At 41.1% G+C, this 22,651-nt stretch overlaps 1 protein-coding gene across 1 annotated transcript; it reads left to right on the top strand.

The window, feature by feature from the left end:
- The first annotated feature begins 1,087 nt into the window (after window positions 1-1,087).
- Window positions 1,088-2,687, top strand: LOC147624193 (gibberellin 20 oxidase 1-like). The gene is made up of 3 exons (XM_086819902.1): window positions 1,088-1,713; window positions 1,897-2,221; window positions 2,323-2,687. The coding sequence occupies exons 1-3, from the start codon at window positions 1,187-1,189 to the stop codon at window positions 2,575-2,577; spliced, it is 1,107 nt and encodes a 368-aa protein (XP_086676028.1). The 5' UTR covers window positions 1,088-1,186; the 3' UTR covers window positions 2,578-2,687.
- Window positions 2,688-22,651: the final 19,964 nt, after the last annotated feature.

The raw sequence follows: 22,651 nt of genomic DNA on the forward strand, positions 1-22,651 counted from the left end.
ATATTTCCTACATAGAAAATTGAATTACCTAGTGGATTGAGTAAATGGGGAATGCGATTGTCTAGGTATATATAGGAAATTTCCATTTACATAACCGGGAAATCTCTCAAAATTTCCTATTTATCGTGAAGCTCACAATATAAGGAACCACCAAAAGTTCCTTGTGCTCCCTCGCCCCAAATTCACTTTCAAAATCTCCTATTCTTCATAGTACTAAAATTCAAATAGATTTTCTTAATTTTTATTGCAAATTAGCCCTTGTTGCTTCCTTGATAATTCAATGAATTAGTAGAAGAAACTTTACCTCATCCTTTTCCACACCATGAATTTCTTGCCAAATCTATTTTTGACATGCTTGATTGAGATTATAGATTCTATTGTTATTTTTTTATATCTTTTCTATTGTTTATAGTGCCAGAGGCTTCCCACATTTCACACAAGTAGCACTATTATATGAAACTAGGAGATTCCCTCCCAATTTTGTATGGTTTTTCATCTATTACATAACCTCAAAATTAATTGTGAAATAGGGGATTAAGATTCACGATGATGAGCAACCCCAAATCCATCTACCCCAACTCACACACTCACATGTGATATGCGAACACACATTCCCCTTTAAAAATTTTACACAACGAATTCCTAGTTGATGAGAGCACGGACTTCTCTCAGGGCCATGCATGCCCTTTTACAAACACCACACCCTCGGGCAACGTTACAAGGTAGCATCATTCAGGGCAGCCAACCCATAAACTCGGGCATATCAACCAAACACCTTTAACAACCCTTCAAAGTGTTGCTTAAACAGGCGTTAGAATCTAACTTTGCTTTCATGAAACCTATAATGCCACCTAGGAGAGCCTCTAAGTATGATCCCAAATTCCAATATTTGGAGGGATTAAACTTGTTCATACGAAGTTATCAAGGCGAATTTCAGCCCTAGATACTCAATTTGTCATTTTGCTAATTAGGCGCATGAAAAAAAGCCATTGCGTGCAGTGCTTTGTTTTTCTCATCGAAGCTTTGGTTTCCAAGCCGTATATACATAATTTAATGCATTGCTCCTATCCTATGGAGAAATGAGAAGGTTGAGCAGGTCCTGCTGCTGCTGCTCTCGTTAATTTCGTGTGCAATCGATTATAGCTGCTGTAATTCTTGCCTTGATTTGCCTCTAGTCGAAGAATATATGGCTCTCACAGCTCAAGATACTAGTAGCTACTCGGTGCTGCTGCAGAATACACTAGCAGTGAAGGATTTTGAGTGGACCCAAAACGAGTGGCCAACGGTAGGCCATAGGGAGTTCTCCGACACCGTTGATCTGCCTGTATTTAGCTTTTCTTCTCTTCTCAAAGAAGGACGTCTGATAACTGATGAAGGGTCGTTATTTGATGAGCCGAATCTACGCCTGTGCAAAACCTTAGTGGACGCTGCTGAGAAGTGGGGATTTTTCCAAGTGACTGAGCATGGGGTGCCTTTGGATCTTGTCAAGAAGACCCAAGAGACTTGCTTGAGGTTCTTTGATTTGCCGGTTGACGAGAAACAGAAAGGGGCTCGCTCTAGCAGCTTGCCTTTGGGCTACTCTGCGAGTAATCCTGATTATGGGGTTAATCTCCCCTGGGCCGAGATCATCCAGCTGCAGCAATCTCCGGATAAGATCAAGCTCTTTGCACGACGCGTCTGGGGCGGCTCCTCCCAGTGTGACACCGTATTTGCGTAAGGATCATGATCACCCTTGTTGATATTTTACTGTGCTTGTGTGATTTCATTCAACGTTTCATTGATCATTCTTAATTAGGTTATTATAGAACGAATGAAGCGCACAAGGTACGTCTGAGTTTACGTGTAATTGAAGCAAACGACTTGGTGTTGATATGATCCTTCTCATGTGGGCGGCAGGGAGACTCTCATACACTACACCCTTGCTCTGGAGAGGCTTGGCATGGTGATCTTCCAAATGTTTGCAGTGGGCCTTGGGTTGGAGAAGGATCATTTCTCCAAGCACTTCACAGAGGGCGATTCTACACTAATTCGAATAAATAAATACCCACCCTGCCCAAACCCTGACAAGATATTGGGCCTGGGGCAGCACACAGATCCCCAAAGTCTCACAATTTTGTTGCAAGATGAGGTGGGAGGCTTGCAAGTGTTGATGGATGGCAAGTGGGTGGCGGTCAAGCCTCGGCCGGGTTGCTTTGTTATCAATGTTGGGGACACTCTTGAGGTTAGTAGACTCTTTCCCTTAACATTATAAGCTTCCAAAACACTCTGCAGTCAGAGATAATCCTGCGCATTATAATAATTCCTTTCATAATTCCTCTGCAGGCGTGGAGTAATGCAAGACTTAGAAGCGGAATACATCGTGCTGTTGTCAACCCAACTACTCCCCGGCTATCAATGGCCTACTTTCTCAGTCCAGCACTCAGCACTATCATAGCGCCTCCATCAGAACTGATCGATGAGGATCATGCACTCAAGTACAGGCCCTTTACGTGGCTCGAGTTTCAGACAGAGCTTCTTCGGCAGAGACGAGTTGTTGGCAAACAGTCTCTCAACAAATTCCAAGCTGAATCAAACTAATCGTACACAAAATTAAGAATCCATTAAACAGCGCCTACAATTATAGCCTCGTGAAAGGCTACTACAATTCTCTCGAGATGTGATATGTAAAATAAACTTACAGTTGGTGATATCATGAATCAGGCTTCCTTGAAAGAAGGCTTAACCTTGCAGATCCTCCTTAAAATTCTTTCTAGTATGCTTATTTGGATAATTGAGCCGTTGAACCATTAGAGGTGCAAGAGGCAAATTCGCTTTGATATTTGAAATTTGATCAATCCACGTGCTCACCTTTCCTTATCACCTCTACAATACCCTCGTTGGAAGTAAACAAAGTTTACCCCCTTAGTCCATTCTTAAGTAAAGCAAAGAAGATAAAGCTTTCCTAGCCATTCCTGTCTTAACATAAATTATCTGATTGCAATCCTACGATTAACATATGGAGGGTCAATATCCAACCATACAATAAGATTCATGGAAAATGGCTTAACATTCAGCCCCTTCACCTCATGTAGAGAAACAAGCTTTGCCTCATTGTGGATCACAACCCTTGATTTGGTTAACCATTCCATATCCAAGGTAACATCATATATTTCCAAATTAAAAACTTAAATGTTAAACATTTTCTAATTTGAAATTAATAAGCCATGCTAATCTCTCTTGCAATGAGCCTCTACCTAATATAATGATAATGCATCTCAATGTACTTTGTATGCAAGCATGAAACATTGGGTTCTCATATAAGTTTCTCGCAAACGGCTAATGTGTACTTTGGATATAAGTGAAGATGGAGGTGGGGGACTATTGTCCAACACCAAGTTCTTCCAAAAGGCATCTTAGCCATACACACTCCAGTCCTCGTGTTGTAAAAGCTAGCCTGTACTCAGCTTTACACCTCCAAGTGGCCATTATGGGGTACTTCTTGTTGAGATATGATATGCATGAATCACCAAGATAAAAAGTAAAAGCCACTAGTGGACACTTGCGTACCATAACATCCAACCTAATCGAAATCATTGAAAGCATGCATATCAATATTAGTCCAAGGGACCGAGTGCCCTGTAAGTATCTCAATACTTGATTAGCAACCTGTCAATGCTTACTTCCAGGGCTATACATAAACCTACTCAACCAGGAGACCCCAAACTGAATGTTTGGCCTCCTACTACATAGATAGATGAGGCACCCGATAGCCTGCTGAGAAAGCGATGCATCAAATGATTCACCAGCATCCTTGAGACTAAGTCTAGTACTTGCCTCTACTAGCTGTGTAGCAACATGCTTATAGACTTTAAAACCAAACCGTGTAAGTAGCCTATTTATGTATTTTGATTGCAACATGCTTAATGACTTCACGAACAAACCATGTAAGTAGCCTATTTATGTATTTTGATTGCAACATGCTTAATGACTTCACGAACAAACCATGCAAGTAGCCTATTTATGTATTTTGATTGCAACATCACAATACCATCATCGTGCTGCGTAAACTATATGCCCAAATAAGAATGTAACAAGTCCAAATCTTTCATCCCTAATGACACATGTAATTTAGCCTTGAAGGCTGAAATCTCTCCTCGTCATCAGGACATGTGAGCAGCATGTCATCAACTTAATCTTTACTCCTAGGGCTTTATATAGAGGGTACTCTCAGTTGGACTGTTGAAAAACCATTTGTAACCAAGTATACATTTATATTCTCATACCATGCTTTGGGAGCCTACTTAAGGCCATATAAAGCTTTTCTTAACCTGTATACTTTAAACTATTGACATCCCTCCTTAAGAAAAACACCTCATGTAAATCACCTTCCAACGTGCATAGATCTTTTTTCCTATGATGAAAGCTTTCACATGTTGAAAACGGAATCGTTCTCTAGGACAGCTTGTGGAACACTTGAGAAATTCAACACATAAATTCAACCATGAAAACACATGCTTTGCAAGTTTCAACAAAATCAAATAAATTGAACAAAAGCATAGCAAACATAATACTTAGCTGGGTGCAATCTTCCCCCCCCCCCTTGTGCGTGGCCTTCCCCCCACACAAGAGTATTTTTATTAGCTTTCAACCAAAAATAGGCCATAGCACCCAAAAATATACAAAGTGTGCTTTTAGAGAGCACGACACTCTTCCACAACAAAAATAGAGTGTCCCAAAAATTGGGGCTAGGGTAAAATTTAGGCTTTAATAAATTCAACATTATAAATGTATTTTTCCCAATGTATCAAAATGGAAAAATCAACTACTAAGGTTATAATGTGCATAAGAAACATTCTCCTTGACATTATTCATCAATCCTCGTAATCTTCATCACCTGAAAATATAAGCCCAATTAATAATTAAATTAATTCCACAAATATTAAACAGGCACAAACCATCACCAACTCATGACTACCAGGCGTAAGTACCCCAGGAATCACCCTGCCATACCAACCTAACTGAAATAATCATAGACGGCCCCAAGCATACGTCATATACCGCACATATTAATATTTATAGTGGTGTCACCCACGATATTAACCTAGCCGGCATGACGCAAGAGTAACCTAGGCGTCCCCAAATTACTCAAGAGGAAAAAATAATATTTTTAAAGAGGACTTAAAATATATTCTCATGACATCCCTCTTGCTTGAGTTTGCAATTGCCCTCAATTGTGGGTTTGTTGGGTTTGAAAAGAACGAAGGATCTCAGGATAAGCTCGGAAAAATTTCTCGGGCATCCATTTTGCATCTTCTTGAGGATGGTTTTTGAATGTCAAAAGATATTTGAGGTATTTGTTCCCGGTTCTTGTTGTTGTCGTCTCTTGATCAATAATAGCATCAGGAAGAACTAAAACTTCTTCCTCTCCTTCAACAAGAGATGGTTCCTCATAAATTGGTGAGAAGGAAGTGTTCCTCGAAAGGATTTCAAGAGATGAATATGGAAAGAGTTGTGGATATTCCAATTAGATGGCAACTCTAGTCTATAGGCCACATCGTTAATCTTTTCAATAATTTTAAATGGTCCATAGTATCTAGGTGCAAGTTTAACTGCAGGGAATTTTTCCACACTCTTCAATCGTCTCTTCTCAATTCTCAAAAGTACATAATCACCTTCTTGGAATGAAAAATCTTTACGCTTCTTATTTGCTTGAATTGTATACTTCTCTTGAGCTCTTGCAATACAATCACGCACTTCAGATAAAATGCGATCAAAGTCTCGAGTATATTGGTCACAGCAGCTTCAATCTTATGGGAGAGTCTAGTAGCCGGAATAGGCAAAGCTCTACCATAGATAATCTCAAATGGTGCTCGACTAGTAGCAGAATGAGGAGTATTATTATAAGCAAATTGGAGTAGATGTATGTACTTATCCCATGAACTAGGTTGCTGGGAAACATAGGCTCTAAGCATATCCAAGATAGTGCTATTCGTGACTTCGGTCTGTCCATTTAATTCAAGATGAAAAGCCATAGAAAAATCTAACTTAGTGCCTAAGTTTGAGAAAAGAGCAATCCAAAAGTGACTACAAAATTTGAAATCTCTATCAGAAACTATCACTTTGGGTAGACCATGATGAACAAAGATTTGCTTGACAAATATGGTCGCAGCTTGCTAAGAAGTCAGTGTCTTTCTACATGGAATGAAATAGGCTTGCTTACTAAACCTGCTTACTAAACCTGTCCACTATTGTCCAAATCATGTCATGATGACTGAAAGTAGTAGGAAAGCCTGTAATGAAGTCCATAGACACTTGTTCCCATGGTCGGTCTGGAATGGGTAAAGGCATAAGCAATCCCAAAGCTTTGCCTTTGTAGCTTTTAATTGCTTGACAAATGTTACACTCAGCTACAAATTTTGCTACATCATTTTTCAAATGATATAGCAAAAGAATTCTTTTGGCCTCAAGAATTCTCGAGAATTCTCGAGAAACTACTTGAAGTGTTGCGGAAACTCCTCTATGTCCCATGAATGGTGGTTGGTGCATCTCTTCCAAGACAAGTTGTCTATAAGGGTAGAGTAACACATAATCTTTTCTCAAAGAAAAGATAGCCATCATTATGAGAATAATTTCCTTGAGGTGTCCAATTGTTTTCACGCAATTTGATCCATATCTCAGAAAAATCTGGATCTACTTCATAAGTTTCTTTCATAAGTACAAATGGTTCACTTTCAATAGCGAAAATGTTGTTGATATGAGGTCTTCTTCTTAAAGCATCGGCAACAACATTTTCCTTTCAATAGCGAAAATGTTGTTGATATGAGGTCTTCTTCTTAAAGCATCGGCAACAACATTTTCCTTTCCAAGTTGGTATTGAATCATGGGTTGGAAACTTTGTATGAAAGATGCCCATTTGATGTGCCTATCTGAAATAAGGGGTTGTGAAAGCAAATGCCTAATGCTTTGTTGATCAGTCTTGATAAGAAATTCTGAACCCATTAGGTAATGCTTCCAAATCTTCAAGGCATGCACAACTGCTGCTAATTCCTTGTCATATGTACTATAATTTGTTTCAGCAGGTTTTAGCTTTTGACTTTCATAGGCAATAGGATGGTTGTCTTGCATAAGCACAGCACAAAACCTTTACCGCTAGCATCAGTTACTACCACAAAGAATGGTCTTTGAAAGTCAGGTAGTGTAAGAACTGGTGCATGAGTTAATGCATCCTTGAGTGCTAGAAAAGATTTATCTTGACTTTTGATCCAATGAAAAAATGTAGTTTTCTTGAGAAGTTCCGTCAAAGGATGTGCAATATAAGCAAAATTCTTGACAAACTTCCTATAGTAACTACATAGACCTAGAAAAGATCTAAGGTCATGAATGTCTCGAGGTGTAGGCCAAGAGGCTATACACTCAATCTTCTTAGGATCCACACTGATTCCTTCAGCTGACACTATATGGCCTAAGTATTCAATCTCTTTTTGAAAGAAAGAACTCTTTTCAGGATTGACATACAATTCATTTTCTCTCAAAAGGTTAAACACTTGCTCCAAGTGTTGTTCATGCTCTTGACGATTCTCGCTGAAAACAAGAATATCATCAAAGAACACCACAACAAAGCTTTGAAACTTTAGGAAAATGCGATTCATCATACGACTGAATGTAGCTGGAGCATTGGTCAAACCAAATGGCATAACCAAAAACTCATAATGGCCAGTCTGGGTTCTAAATGCAGTCTTGAATATGTCTGACTCAGTCATGCGTACTTGATGATAACCAGTCTTGAATATGTCTGACTCAGTCATGCGTACTTGATGATAACCAGACTTTAAGTCAATCTTGCTATAGACCTTTGAACCTCTAAGCTTATCAAGTAAGTCATCTACCCTAGGGAGAGGGTATCTGTTCTTAACAGTGATTTTGTTCAATGCTCGGTAGTCAACACACATTCGAAAAGTTCCATTCTTCTTCTTAACAAGAAGGACTGGAGCTCCAAAGGGTGAACTACTAGGTCTAATAAGGCCTCTTTCTAATAAATCCTCAATTTGTTTTTGGATTTCTTTTTGCTCTAAATTGTTGACTCTATAAGGAGCTTTACAAGGTGGAGCGATGCCTGGCAATAAGTCAATACTATGGTCTTCAGGCCTTGACTTAGGTTCATTCAATCACTTCAAGATATTTATAAGTAAAACTACACGACTGTATGTTTCTTAATTTTGAACTTTGCCTTTTACATATGTCAACCAAAACCATAATTTTTTTGGCTATAGGTAACATGGCAAACCAAAACCTGGGAAAGACATGCCTACAAAGAAGACGTGCTATAGGAATTAGGACTTCGAGGAAAATAATACAAATGTTGTGCCAAACGCTTCCACAAGTATAACGTGGAGATGTTACATGGGCAATGGCGTTCTGAGTGTGATATTATCATTGGCAACATTGCATTATATCTTGGATACGATGTGTATTCATTTTTGACAAGGCGACATCGTACTAAAAGTAAAAGCTGCACGACTAATGTGAAGCTAGGAAGTGTATTGTTACTGGATGTCGTATAAAAACGGTGTTAAAGCACACTCGTGTGCTTGCTATACAACTGCAAAAAGAATATGACTAGACAAGCAAGTATAGTGCCCCTACTTCCAGATTACACGTCGGCTGCTAAGATAGGAAACCAGCTACATATCCAACTTCCACAGCGAATGCCATCACAAGTGGCATTCTTGAGAGAAGATCTATACTAGACAACCCCCTAATCTATTGTTTGATCAATTTCAATGGTTCTCATATATCAAAAGACCCAGCCTCCGGACCAGTGCAAGTATACTTGCATACAATATATTGAACAATCCGATAATAAAGAAGTACGAGACAATCACAAAAGATCCTCACACAAGCATTAGGAATTTTTTGGACCCAAAGAGGGCCTTTTGGATTAACTTTTAATTAGGAATGGACTACTAGGAAGAGGGTTGGGTGCACATTTTTTACTTCTTTGACCCTAGGGGACCTAGGCTTTGGTTTGCTAATGGGGCCTAATTACTACTCTTGTCCCCCTACCTCTTGGGCCCAAACTTAGAGGTCCCCTACCTAGAATCGCGCAGATTAAAAACCCTAAAAATTGAAAAAAAATTATTTTTTTTCAAAAAGTGTGTTTTCCCTCTCAAACTTTCCCCCAACATACTCTAGGTTTGGAAAGCTCATTTTGAACCTCTTTCTTCCTCTTCTAAGCTCTCCGTTGCTACAGAAACTCCATACCTCTCAAGCTCTCCCTCCTTGTCAAGCTCCCTCTCCCTCTTTCTTCCTTTTCTAAGCTCTCCATTGCTGCAAAAACTCCATCCCTCTCAAGCTCTCCCTCCTTCTCAAGCTCCCTCCCTCTCAATCTCCCTCTCTCTCTCTCTCAAGCTTTCTCCCTCTCCATTGCTACAGAAACTCTATCCCTCTTTAGTCTACTCTAGGTTCAGGAAGCCTATTCTCAAACTCTAACCCTCTTTTAAGCTTTCCATTGCTGCACTGAAAACCCTGAACTTTCTCTCCTCTCCACTCCTCTGTTGTAAAACAAGCTTTTTTTTTCCCTTCTTCTCTTTCCTTACCACCATGGCCTCTTCCAGTAATGTGGGAGAAGGTGGAAGAGCTTGTGCTGCATAACACAAGAGATGAGAATGGAGTTTGGGCTCCAACAAGATTCAGGGTTGAGACTTGGGTCTACATGCAGCTAAAAGCTCTAAGGGACCACATCGAGTGCATCAACTGGGGAATATACTACATCATTGGAAGGGGCGGCTACAAGGCTTCAAGCATACTAAGAAGGAAGGACTGGTTGCCATAGTGCAACATGTGTATACCCTTGGAGACCTGTACATTCAAGGCCAACGACCAAGGTTTTCTTAATCCAATTGTCAGTGTAACATAAACACAGCTTTAACAACATGCTAATATTAGATTTTTTGTTTCAAATTTTCTTATGATTCTCCATTTTCTTATGTCTCTCTGCAGATATTTTCCCCTCTAATTATGTTGAGGAACAACCACTCCAAAGCCTCACTAGAGTTTTCTATGCTATGCATGCATCCATTGGAGAGGCAATGTTTGTATCTCAAAGCCCAAGTGATCTTGTACAGAACAATATCTTTTTCTTTTCTCACTCATAGTTTGTAGATAAAAAACCAGGTTTATTTGGCAAGATCCCAACCCCCCTCTTAACAATTTCGAATGGCCCAAACCTGATGCTTGGACCATCTTATGCTTAAAGTTTAAGATGGTAAGTGATATCAAGACATCACTCAAGTTTTCAAAGGAATCTAGGTCAGTAGGGCTAAATTGGTTTTGTCCCTTACATGTTTTTATGAACATATTCAATTCCATGCCAATACACCAAACAAAAATAATGTATATTTGTAAGGAGGTACGGTCTGACCTCATTCAAGGATTACTAGGAGAGGGTTGGGAGGTTAATGAGGGGTCACATCAAGGTGATGTGTACAAGTGCAATGTAGTGTCTTTCAGGTTCTTGAAGGCACGCTCTATTTTGTACATGCGTCTGCACTACCAAAGATGGATGCAAAAGCACGGGACATGGATCCCACTTCAAGCCTCAAAAGAAGAAATTATGCCTATTGAGGTAGCTGTGATGATGCAAGATGGATAGATTGAACGAGTGTCAAGCAAGCAAGCATTGGAGCCTAGCAGACCTATGTCAACACTTTAGCATCATGGGCTTTGATAATGTGGAAGAGTCAAGTTTCAAGTTGATGAGAAGAAAGGTATATCTGATTCCACTACATGTCTAGACTTAACCCTTATACTTTCTGGTTATTGTGCCACTTTCTATATTTTTACAGATTGGGAACCATAAGGAGGGGACAACCATGGTCTCAAAATCATGGCAAATGGGAGACCTTGAATTTTCAGCAGCAAGGTGCATAGTCCTAGCAACACATAGTAGGCATGTGGAAGAGCTTGAAGATGAATTGAGTATATGGGAAAATAGCCCCTGTTTTGATGCACATGAGGGGCAAGAGTTTCAGGATCGAGGTGAAGGCAATGACAAGCTTTCAAGTCAACAAGGAGATGGAGATCAACATGAAGTAAATATCACAAGAGGGACAAAAAATGAAGACATTATAACAATTTTAGATTAGATGACATGCTTGTAATTTGTAGTAGGCTCTTTTTTAACCAATCTTTATTTAATTGAAATCTTAATATTTTTGCAAACTGTAAATTTTTTGTCTAGCGGTCTAGTGTGAAAAGGTCAAACTTTAAATTTTAACTATAAATAGCCAAAGGTGCCTTCTTTCTCATTTTCACCCGCGATAGAAACCAAGCACGAGCTCACACTATCTCTTTGCATTCACATGGCTACCCACTTTAACAACTTTTGTGAGTTCCTCTCCACCACCCCGTGGGTGGGCAAGAGTAAGCTCTTTGTCATGTTCTCTCGTTAAGTCGACTTTGAAAAGTCGCTCGCCCTTGCGTCCCAACATTATGAGACGCAGATTGCATACATGGAGCAATACTTGGCTCCCCACTCCATCTCCTTTCCCCATTGCCCCAATGATCGATGGGTGCCTGTTGAGCTGCTTCAATACATTCAACAATATGCCCACCCCTACATCCAGTGCCTTGAATGCTTCATCGACATCTGCATCCCCGCAGGAGCTTACTGTACCTTCAATAAGCAGGAGGTGAGGTTGGGGAAGGGCAATTTAGGAACTAGGTTTCTATCGTGGCTCGCCACTTTTGCGTTCCTCATCAGTGAGATGAGGATTCGGATGAGGAGGTAGAGATGCCTACATTGCAGTTGTGGCAGGGTATCTGAGGGATGACAAGGAAGTGAAGGCAGTAGGAACGAGTGCTAGTGTGGAAGAGCAGCTTGCATCCAGAGCACTTTCCAGAGGGTGCACAATCTACAGCAGCTGAAGAGCCCACTGTAGTAGAAGATTCGGGGCCATCTTTCCCACACGAGGAGAGGAAGGTGCTACCAGAGCTTAAGATCAATCTCTTGGCCACCATTGTGGTGGAAGGTGAAGAATACTTATTTCTTCATGACTTTGAAAAGGCAGCTGGCTTGAGAATGGATGAATGCTTGGGCATTATATGCACGCGATGTGAGATGGACCTTGATACGTCCAACCACCTCGGTTCTCACCTAGATAGTGCTATATTACCCCTTGGAGAATCTATCGCAGAGACAGTTGCTTTGGTCAAGGAAACTGTGGTTGAGACCGAGGAGCAAGACCTAGTTCCAGAGGAGGAATTCACAACCTTACAAGACAAGCTAGAGGCTGAAAAGGATACCCTTGCTGTTGGAGTGATGGAGGAGACCAAAGCACCAAAAAAGGATGAGGCTAAGTCCTTGATTGACCTCTCCGCCCCCACCAATACTTTGGCAAAAGAAGACATTGAGCAAGAGGTAATAATCGACCTTTTACAACCTAGAAACATTTGTAATTATGTATAGAAAAATATTTTGATTTTTCTTTTGATTGCAGAGGGTGGTTGAAATTGACGCATTTGCTTGCGGCGGTAGCACAGACCAGGCCAAGGTCCATGGACATGATGCTACGTTGGCGCACTGTCTTGGTCAACTTCCTGTGGATGGCATCGCCATTATCCACCAGGGACTACACCCCTCAATCTGCCTTCACTCTCTTCTTTTTGAAAGCCCTCTCTAAGGTGCTCTGTGTAGCCTCTATGGCACAGCAGAGCACCAAATGTATAGTTCTGATTAAAAAATCCCTTACCTTCGATGTTTTTGGTTCTAGATTTAGGGGTAAGCTTCTTGCTCATATAGGTATAGCCAAAAGCATAGGCATAGAGAATCCTCAAGAATAGCCCAATAACTCCTTGAGCACACTCTACCCAATAACAAGAGAAGGAAGCTCAATATTGTAAGAAAGCTTTTGTAAAGATGACGTATCACTTCTTATTATGAATACGATACAATTTTTGCAAACTTATTTTCATCAAGTATATCATTGTTTTCTCTAGTTTGTACCATCAATGTTTTTGTGAATGCATCAGAAATGACCCAGAGGGGCCAAGATAATTGGCAAATAAATCAGAGTGCAAATAGCATAGAGTACTATTATTATGGCAAACTAGGGCACATGGCAAAGGACTACTTTAAAAAGCAGAATGGCATTAAAACCAGAGCAAGGCAACTATGCATCATCTAGTAAACAGGACAGAAGTGAGCAGCCATTTGTGATGTCGCACATGCTCAGTTCCACAAACAGGAGATGTGTTAGGATCTAAGGATATAATATGGATTTTGGAACCTCTAACCACATGACTGGTGATGGTGAGTTGTTTAGAGACATGTAAAAAATAGAAAAGCCAGGTTATGTAGAAACAGGTAATGATATTGCGTATCCCATTGTGCATGTTGGTAAAGTGCCATTATCTATGCAGGACGGCAAAATGAAGTACTTGGTAGATATACTTCATGTTCCAAATATTATAAAGAACCTAGTTTCTGTTGAACAGATGGTTGATCAGGGTTTGTAAGTGAAGTTTAATCCTCAAGGATGTTTTGTGGAAGACTTTAAAAATCAGTGTCGCTTGGTTACAAAGGGTAACAAAAATGGCATGATTTCTACTTTAAATGTGAACATGCCTAAGAAGGTAAAGGTATCCATGTAAGTGAAGTTTGTAAGTGAAGTTTAATCCTCAAGGATGTTTTGTGGAAGACTTTAAAAATCAGTGTCGCTTGGTTACAAAGGGTGACAAAAATGGCATGATTTCTACTTTAAATGTGAACATGCCTAACAAGGTAAAGGTATCCATGTTTGTGTATGGAATAGGTGTCATTGCAAATATTGATATATGGCACAAGCGCATTTGTCATGTGAATATACAGCTAACTAAAGTCTATGCAGGCCCAAAATATTATTGTTGCAGATTTGCCAAAGTTTAAGTTTGATGGTATGCATAAAGTATGTGAAGCATGGTAGCTTGGTAATAAGTAGGCCAAACATGCTTTCCCACATGAAAATCATGTCAGTGCAAGGCCACTAGATGTGTTATACATTCAAATGTATGGGGTCTGACCAAGACTGCAACAATTACAAGTTGAAGGTATTATGCTACATTCATTGATCAAGAGGTATGTAGAACTTAGACTTCCATTTGGACTTCGTCCAATGTTTCTAAGCGAATAGATCCTTTAGCGGTCATTTTGTAAATCTTGAAAGGACCCATTCCCCTAAGCTTGAGTTTTTTTTTTCTTGAGGTTGTATAGTTTCCTTATTTATTTATTGTGCCTTCTTAGGCAACTGCATTTGTATCATCAATTTTGTCATAGTTCCCTTGTATATTTATTGGTGCCTAATTAGGCAATCTTGTTTTTACCATGCTTATCATGGCACATGGGGCTTTATCATAAGCCATCACTAGCTTACGATAAACAAGATTGCTTTGCTAGGAAAACTTATAGAATTCGAGAAATGACAATTCCGAGATCGATCGTTCTTTAGCCATTGCTTCACTTGGTTTATATGAGGAACATCTCGTATCATGATCATCTTCCATCATGTTGTCATCTAAACGTATTCCTTCTTTACAACATTTATCAAATGTTCTCGGATTGGATACAATGATCAAATTGTGTAAGTTATTATTCTTTAAGCTCATCATGAAACATCTCTTCAATTGAGCATCATTTAGTTTCTCCCATGGCTTACATCGTTAGTCCAAGATTTTAATCCAAAGGATAAAATCTCTAATGGTTTTTCTTGTCTTACGCTCAATTGAATAGAGTTAAGTCGTTGCACTCCACCAATCACCTTGTCTTAAAAAGTCGTGTATCAAGGCTGACATCAAGGTCCTGAAGTTTGTCTTGATCGCCGCCGACATCAATGTGATGAACCATCAACTAGCTTTTCCCACTAAGCATAGGTTCAATGCATGTACCTTGGTGGGGCAGCTTGAATAATAAATAAGCTTTTACCTCAATCCCCTGTAATCATTTCCTATTTCTGAATACAAGAAAATATTATTTTTCCTTGTTTTTGCCTAGAGAGAAGAAAAATTTTAGAGAGAGATAATTCGATATTGAGATATTTTTGGATATAAAAATTCTCCTAATATCAAAAATATATTTCTCTGAAAAAGTTCAAAATAAATTCTCCAAGGTGCATTAGGAATCAATTAAAAATTATATAAGTGACCTTAGCCTAAGGGTCAAGATTTTTAGAAATTTTTGGATTATAGTCCAATTAAGGTTCCTATAGGCCAATAGGATTAATCCAAGTGTTGGGATGAGATAAATCCAATGAATAAAAGAAAATACCCAAAAATAAGATGGAGGTGAAGAGACAGGGCGCAAAGACTTTTAACCTTTTTTTAAAGGTAAACACTTTTTAGGATTTAGACGTTTTTTAAAACGCGGAGAAGGATATGATATTAAAAAACCACCGCTCGCTATTCCTGAGCTCTTTGATGTGTTTAAGAAGGTCAACCACCACGTAGGCAGCCAGCTTGCCAATCTTGTCCCTCAATTGACCTTCTTTAGTGTTACCTAGGAATTAAGAAGTAATGTTTTCAACATTGGAGATGTAGTGGTGCATGGTATCTATTATGCTAAATTGCCACAATGTAAAAATAGTTATGCCTTACTAATAAGGGAAGCATCTACAACTATGTTGCATGCTGATGAAATACAAGTTTGCAATAAAGTTCCCAATGTTACAAGCAAAGCACAAGGTAAAAGGGCACATAACAGTTTATCAAGGGTTGGGTGCACATTTTTTACTTCTTTGACCCTAGGGGGCCTAGGCTTTGGTTTGCTAATGGGGCCTATTTACTACTCTTGTCCCCCTACCTCTTGGGCCCAAACTTAGAGGTCCCCCCACCTAGAATCGCGTAGATGAAAAACCCTAAAAATTGAAAATTTTCAATTTTTTCCCAAAAGTGTGTTTTCCCTCTCGAACTTCCCCAACATACTCTAGGTTTGGAAAGCTCATTTTGAACCTCTTTCTTCCTCTTCTAAGCTCTCCATTGCTGCAGAAACTCTATACCTCTCAAGCTCTCCCTCCTTGTCAAGCTCCCTCAGTCTCAAGCTCCCTCTTCCTCTTTCTTCCTTTTCTAAGCTATTACATCTAGATTTATGCTGATGCGTGCACAACCCAACGCCTCCCTTGTCTCCTCATTCGTGCACGCCAAGGACCATGCCTATGGGGAGCATTCAACCATTCAATCCGAGCATGACTTTTTGTAGCCTTGCGTGCCTCTTACGCAAGCTTAGATTGTTGGGACCGCTCCCTAACCAATACCCTTCCAAAGGTTGAGCGATAAAACCAATTGAACATCTCTTGTAGATAGTTTGTACGTGTTCCTCCTACAGAAGCTCCACCTCCATGTCTTGTATTTTTGAAATAAACCCCTCTTGCTTTATAATGTGATTTCTCCATCCCTTGGGTACTCCACATGTCGAGCGATCCATACTTGTTCATGAAATACGCACCATGCGCATATAAACTATGTGCTGTATACATGACAATAGAATTTAATTAGAAAAAGTCAAGGTTAAAACACCAGTTTATTTTTTTACTGTACAACTTACCATATAGTGTGTTACTTTACTCTCTCCCCAAGCACCTTGGTGAATTCTATGATATGTTGTTGGAATGATGCTCGTTCTTGGGTAGTTGTGCTACTTTGATTCATAATGCGAACCATGTTATTGAAATTTATCCAAAGCTGTTTGCGCATATTTACAAGAGCTGGCATTGGACAATCTACATTTGTGGTGATTGCACATAAGTCTCTCCAGAGTCCCCAAGTCTTCTTTGAATTCTCTATGTTTGCTGGCTTCTCCAAAAATCTCCTTGCCTTTGATCCAGTCATGGAGACCTTTTGAGCAACCTCGTATGACGTATCAGAGGCCTGCTTATTCACTCCAATTTTCACGTTTCCGCCATGGCAGCCCAGAGAATTCAAAAGATGCTCTAATTTACCAAGGACTGCAACTTTCCTCTCTTGTGTAGGCATTGTAAATGCATAATCGATATGGCACTTAAGCAATCGATCAAAGATTCTCATGAATGCATGAAGTGTGCGTTGCTTTGAGTCGTTTGATAAGTTCCTCTAGCCGTTGAATCTTTGCATCCTTCTCCACATTCTCTGCAATGATCTCTTTCATTTTATCTAATGATGTTTTAAGTCCTTCTTGACATTGTAAAAGGCTGAATTGTGATCCTTGCAATTGAGATTGGAGAATATGGGTTTGCCAAGCTCCACTTGTAGTCAATCTTCTGTAGTATCCTAACAAACCAAGCTCTCCTTCACCAACAAATTACATAAAAGATGATAAATTGCGAAAAGGAGGGTTTGCTCTTAATGGAGGGTCAACTGGATAGAGATGCCCATTAACCCAAAGATCTACATTTTTCTCCTTAGCTATCCTACGAGCTTGGACAGATTGTGCATCAGTAGGATGGGTTTTTTTAGAGCTGCCATACTCTTCAGGAATACGAATGTGTAAATCAACCTTCCCTTTTCTAGCTTCACAAGGGGCTATACACACAACTTGCAAAGGCTCCATAGCTAAGCAGAGAGAGAGAGAGAGAGAGAGAGAGAGAGAGAGAGAGAGAGAGAGAGAGAGAGAGAGAGAGTTAAAAATTTGCTGTTGTGCAGGTTTAATACAAATCCGTTTTTCTAAGTAGAAAATGATATTTTTGATATATAAATATACTGGAGTTTTTCATCAATAAATTATTTATGAGAAAAATTAAAAAATAATAATTTTTAGGGTCCCCACAATTTCGGGATCTTGTTTTGTTGAAGACTTCAAAAATCAGTGTCACTTGGTTGCAAAGGGTAACAGAAATGGCAGGATGTTTACTTTGGATGTGAACAGGCCTAAAGTAAAGGCATCCATGTTTGCACATGGAACATGTGTCATTACAGATATTGACATATGGCACAAGCGCATTGGTCATGTGAATGTACAGTGATACTGAAGTCTATGCAGGCCCAAAATATTGTTGCAGGTTTGCCAAAGTTTTGGCACTTAGCGCAATTACAAAAAAGATGGATTACAAAGGTAATGTGGTAGTCATGCAAAAGGCCATGTGTTTAACCAGAGTGGTTAACATACCCCAGTCAAGATTCAGATTTGCTCAGTCTATGCAGGGGGTGTCTAGAGGTGCTGTCATGGGAGTGCCCGTTAATTTGGGATGTCTCCCCTAACTCGGTTGTTGGGGGCCTCAACTGGATTTCAGCCAAGATAGATAAACCAGTCAAGATTCAGATTTGCTCAGTCTATGCACGGGGTGCTACTGCTGATAGAGCCTATTTGTGGAGTGAGCTCAAGGCGATGGATGGCCCTGTAGTCATTGTAGGAGATTTGCTCAGTCTATGCAGGGGGTGCTGCTCTGCTGACAGAGCCAATTTGTGGAGTGAGCTCAAGGCGATGGATGGCCCTGTAGTCATTGTAGGAGATTTCAACATGGTGGAGTCCTTAGCGGATAGATACAAAGGTCTGGGCCAGGTAATCAAAGGATTAGAGACAGAGAGCTGGGCACAAGTCAAAGAGCTTTTTTCTTTCTGGGATATAGGAGAGGAAGCTGAGTTCACTTGGCAGAACTACTCCTCTGGCGTTAACGCCAGGAAGGCTAGATAAGGCAGATGCTACATCTCTTCGGAATTAGCCAACATCTACTCCAGGGTCAAGTCAAAACCTAAATTTTCCTCTTGCTTGTCGGATCATTATCCTCTGGTAGTCACCTTGGATGACAAAGCCACCAAAGTTAGAAACTCTTGGTTTCACACTGATGCTTCCCTCTTTCAGCTTAAGGTGGTGCAAAATGAACTCAAGAAGATCTGGGTGAATGCTTTCAGCAAAGCGCACTCCCCTGCCGCCGCCGCGGCCTGCTGGTCTCAAGCTCTGAGGGAGTCCCAAAAAGCTCTCATTGGTTTTAGGAAAGAGGTTACTATCATTAGAAGGAAAAGGAGAGAAGCTATCTATCTCCAGCTTATGGAACTTGAAGCCAAGAACAATGCTGTAGCTGAGGAACAAGAAGAGATCACCAAGCTAAGGGCCCATATTAGATCTGAGGAGGAACTGGCCTTCAAGCATGCCACGGTGTTCTTTAGAGAGTGGCGGGCTGGTAGGATCGATCGCCCGTCTAAAGAAATGTTCAAGATCCTAAGGAAAAAACAAGTGAGGGATCTTGTACCTTTGCTGTCCACACAAATGATGGCGCGGCTAGGACTGAGGAGGAAAACTGTGTGCTGGTCCGCAACCACTTTCAAAAGCTCTTTAGTACACCTGAACAGTCCAGTGAGCTGAAGGCTAAGGCGTGCGATTCGGTCTGGGAGGCTAGATATAATGTCATCTCTGCAGAGCTGGCAAGTCAACTTGATGTACCTATTTCAATCTCAGAAATTAAGATGGCCATAAAGAGTTTGAAACCAAACAAAACCCCTGGATTGGATGATATGCCGGGTGAGTTCTTCCTTGCCTTTAAAGATTGGATTGCCCCTTTCATTCAGAGGGTTTGGGAAGAATCGGTGAAGTACTCTGCCTTGCCCACTATTATCAATATGGGAGTGATAAAACTTATCTACAAACGAGGGCCTAAGGATCTCCTAGAGAACTGGAGGCCTCTGACTATGCTGAATTCTGTATACAAAGTGCTCGCCAAAGTGATAGCCTGCAGGATCACTCCCAGCTTAATGAAACACATCTCAGCAGAGCAGAAAGGATTCATCCGTGGAAGAAGACTCATTGAAGCTGTAATTTCAATTTGGGAAGGAGTAGAGTATGCTCAGGAGAAAGGGATTGACTTTATTTTTGCCAAAGTTGATTTTGACAAAGCCTATGATGACAGGCTGGAGTGGAGCTTTGTATTACTCTGTCTGGAGAAGATGGGGTTTGGCCCGAGCTTGATCCAGTTTGTTAAAACCCTCTTCGGCAATGCTTCAGCTAGAGTGGCGCTAAATAACTCAATGTCAGATGTCTTCCCCCTGGCCAGGTCGGTCAGACAGGGTTGTCCACTTGCTCCTCTGTTGTTTGTGATCTCTGTGGATAGTTTGAATTGTATGGTGCAAAGATCCCAGAGTCTGGGGCTAATCAAAGGCATTCCCTTACCTAGCTCAAATGGTGTTCAGATTCTTTCTCAGTTTGCGGACGACACCAACGCCTTGCTCATCAATAATTAGAATTCTCTCCTGACCTTCTGGAAGGTGCTGGACACCTTTTGTATAGCATCTGGCTCAAGGGTCAATCATACAAAAACGGGAGTGTTCTCTGTTGAAGGAAATCTCCCAGTTTGGCTGGCTCAGCAGGGCTGTCAAAACATTCGGGCTGGTGAAATTTTTCGGCTGCTAGGCATTCCTATGGGCTTCGGAGTTACCCTGAAGCAAAGGTGGGACTGGATAGTTGGTAAATTCAGGGGCAAGTTGAATAGATGGATGGGTATGCAGCTATCATTAGCGGGTAGAGTGAAATTTTTCGGCTGCTAGGCATTCCTATGGGCTTCGGAGTTACCCTGAAGCAAAGGTGGGACTGGATAGTTGATCAATTCAGGGGCAAGTTGAATAGATGGATGGGTATGCAGCTATCGTTAGCGGGCAGAGTGCTGGTAATTAATCATCTATTCAGTTGAATAGATGGATGGGTATGCAGCTATCGTTAGCGGGCTGGTGAAATTTTTCGCCTGCTAGGCATTCCTATGGGCTTCGGAGTTACCCTGAAGCAAAGGTGGGACTGGATAGTTGATAAATTCAGGGGCAAGTTGAATAGATGGATGGGTATGCAGCTATCGTTAGCGGGCAGAGTGCTGGTAATTAATCATTTTTTAGCTGCTTATGTCCTTTTCTTCCTCACCTATAGGAGACCCCCAGACTCTCATCTATGTAGGAACTTCCTTTGGTCACGAGACCCTTTCAGGAGAGGAGCTGCCAAAGTTAAATGGGAATTTTGCTGCCTTCCCAGGGACAAAGGGGGACTGGGGGTTGTAGATATTCTCGCTAGGGCTGACCGTCTTGCTGTTAAGACTATTATTAGAGCTGTCTCTCACCCTGAGGAGTGCTCTTCCTGTCTCCTATTCAGAAACTTTGACCAATTCTCCTTGGAAAATTTCTCAGGTTGGAAGGATCTGCCTTGGATTACTATCTTGCTAGGACATGAAACTGTCAAACCTAAAGGGTCTGAGCTGCTTCGCTCTTTATGGAAAGCTTGGAACAAATTTCGTGACAAGGTAGGGGTTGTGTGGGAAAGCAGACACAGTTACTCTATCAGAGCTTCGGACTCTCTGTGGTTTCCTCTTAGTCCAGTTCCTCCGGTGTCTAGCATTTCAATACGTACTGCTCTACGTATTCACAAGAAGGGCATCAAAGTATGGGCTGATGTGTGGCAATTTCCCTCCCATAGGTGGATGACTAATGATGAACTTCTGTTAAAATTCTCACTCCTCCCTTGGGAAGTGATGCTGGTGCGAGATCGTATCAGCATCTTTCCTGAAAATGAGGCATGGCAGATATCAGTCTCCGAGCCCATTTCCATCAAAGGATTATGTTGAAGAGGAGGCACAGCGTTCTGTCACCCCCCTCGTGTGCAAGCAGTACCGTCTACCCCTGTACATATGGCTCTCAACAAGAGATGGTCAGTCCTTTATGACAGGCGCCAACGGAACTTCAAATTCCGCTCAATTTGGTCTAAAGAGATTCAGCCTAAGAAATCTGTGTTATTGTGGTTGATTATGCATAAAGCCATTTGGACAGGTGACAAGTGTAGGAAATGTGGGCTCTCAGATGGGGTATGTGCTAGATGTAAACTTAGCATTGAAGATATTGGGCATCTGTTCATCAGAAATTGTCAGAGATCTGTTGACATATTGTCACCGATTTGGTTTGCTCTGGGCGGCCTGCCCTCTGCTAAACAACTACTTCTAGGGGATACGGTTGGGGTGCTCTCACGGTGTTGGTGGGCCAGAGTTAGAGCCGAATTCCTTTGGTTGATTTGGAAAGATAGATGTGCGACTGCTTTTGAGGCTGCTTACGAGGTTCCAAATCTGAGAAGTTTGTTTGCTGATTTTCATGTGCAGATTTATGACATCCACTTGGTTCAGATGAGACTGTATACCACACAAGATGCAGTACTTAGAGAACCTCCAGTTCAACCAAGCACTCCGGTACAAGTTCAGCAGCTTGCGCTCCAAATGGAGGCGGAGGAGGCCATTCGTTTTGTGTCTCTTCTGCAATCCAGAATTGAAGCTATGCGATCAGGAATTTTGAGTTTTGTAATTGTTATGAGTGTGGTGCTGTTTCCCAGCCAGACTTTGTAATTTTTCTCTCTTAATTAATTCTGGCGCTTGTTGGTAAAAAAATAAATAAATTAATGCCTAAGGTCCTCAAGTAAGGTCCTAACGTTTCGGAACCTTCCCTCTATGCCATGTGTCGGCACGCCCTCACAAGAGACCGCCGCTCTCGGCATGCCTCGTCCGTCCATCCCTCCCTCTTGCTTTGGATGTTTACAGAAGCTGTCCCCCCTCCACTCACCTGCACCTGTCCTCCGGCCCCTGCATGTCGTGCGAATGCGTAGCTCCGTCTCCCCCTTTGCTCTTGTGCGTGCTTCTTGCCCTCTTGTAAATCGAACACTTCTGAGTTCTTGCTATCGCATCTACTAAAAGAAGGTTTGTGCACTCTTCTTAGACAGAGA

The sequence above is a fragment of the Cibotium barometz genome, chromosome 25, assembly GCF_041138505.1.
Source record: "Cibotium barometz isolate CiBa-2024 chromosome 25, ASM4113850v1, whole genome shotgun sequence".
Lineage (NCBI taxonomy): Eukaryota > Viridiplantae > Streptophyta > Polypodiopsida > Cyatheales > Cibotiaceae > Cibotium > Cibotium barometz.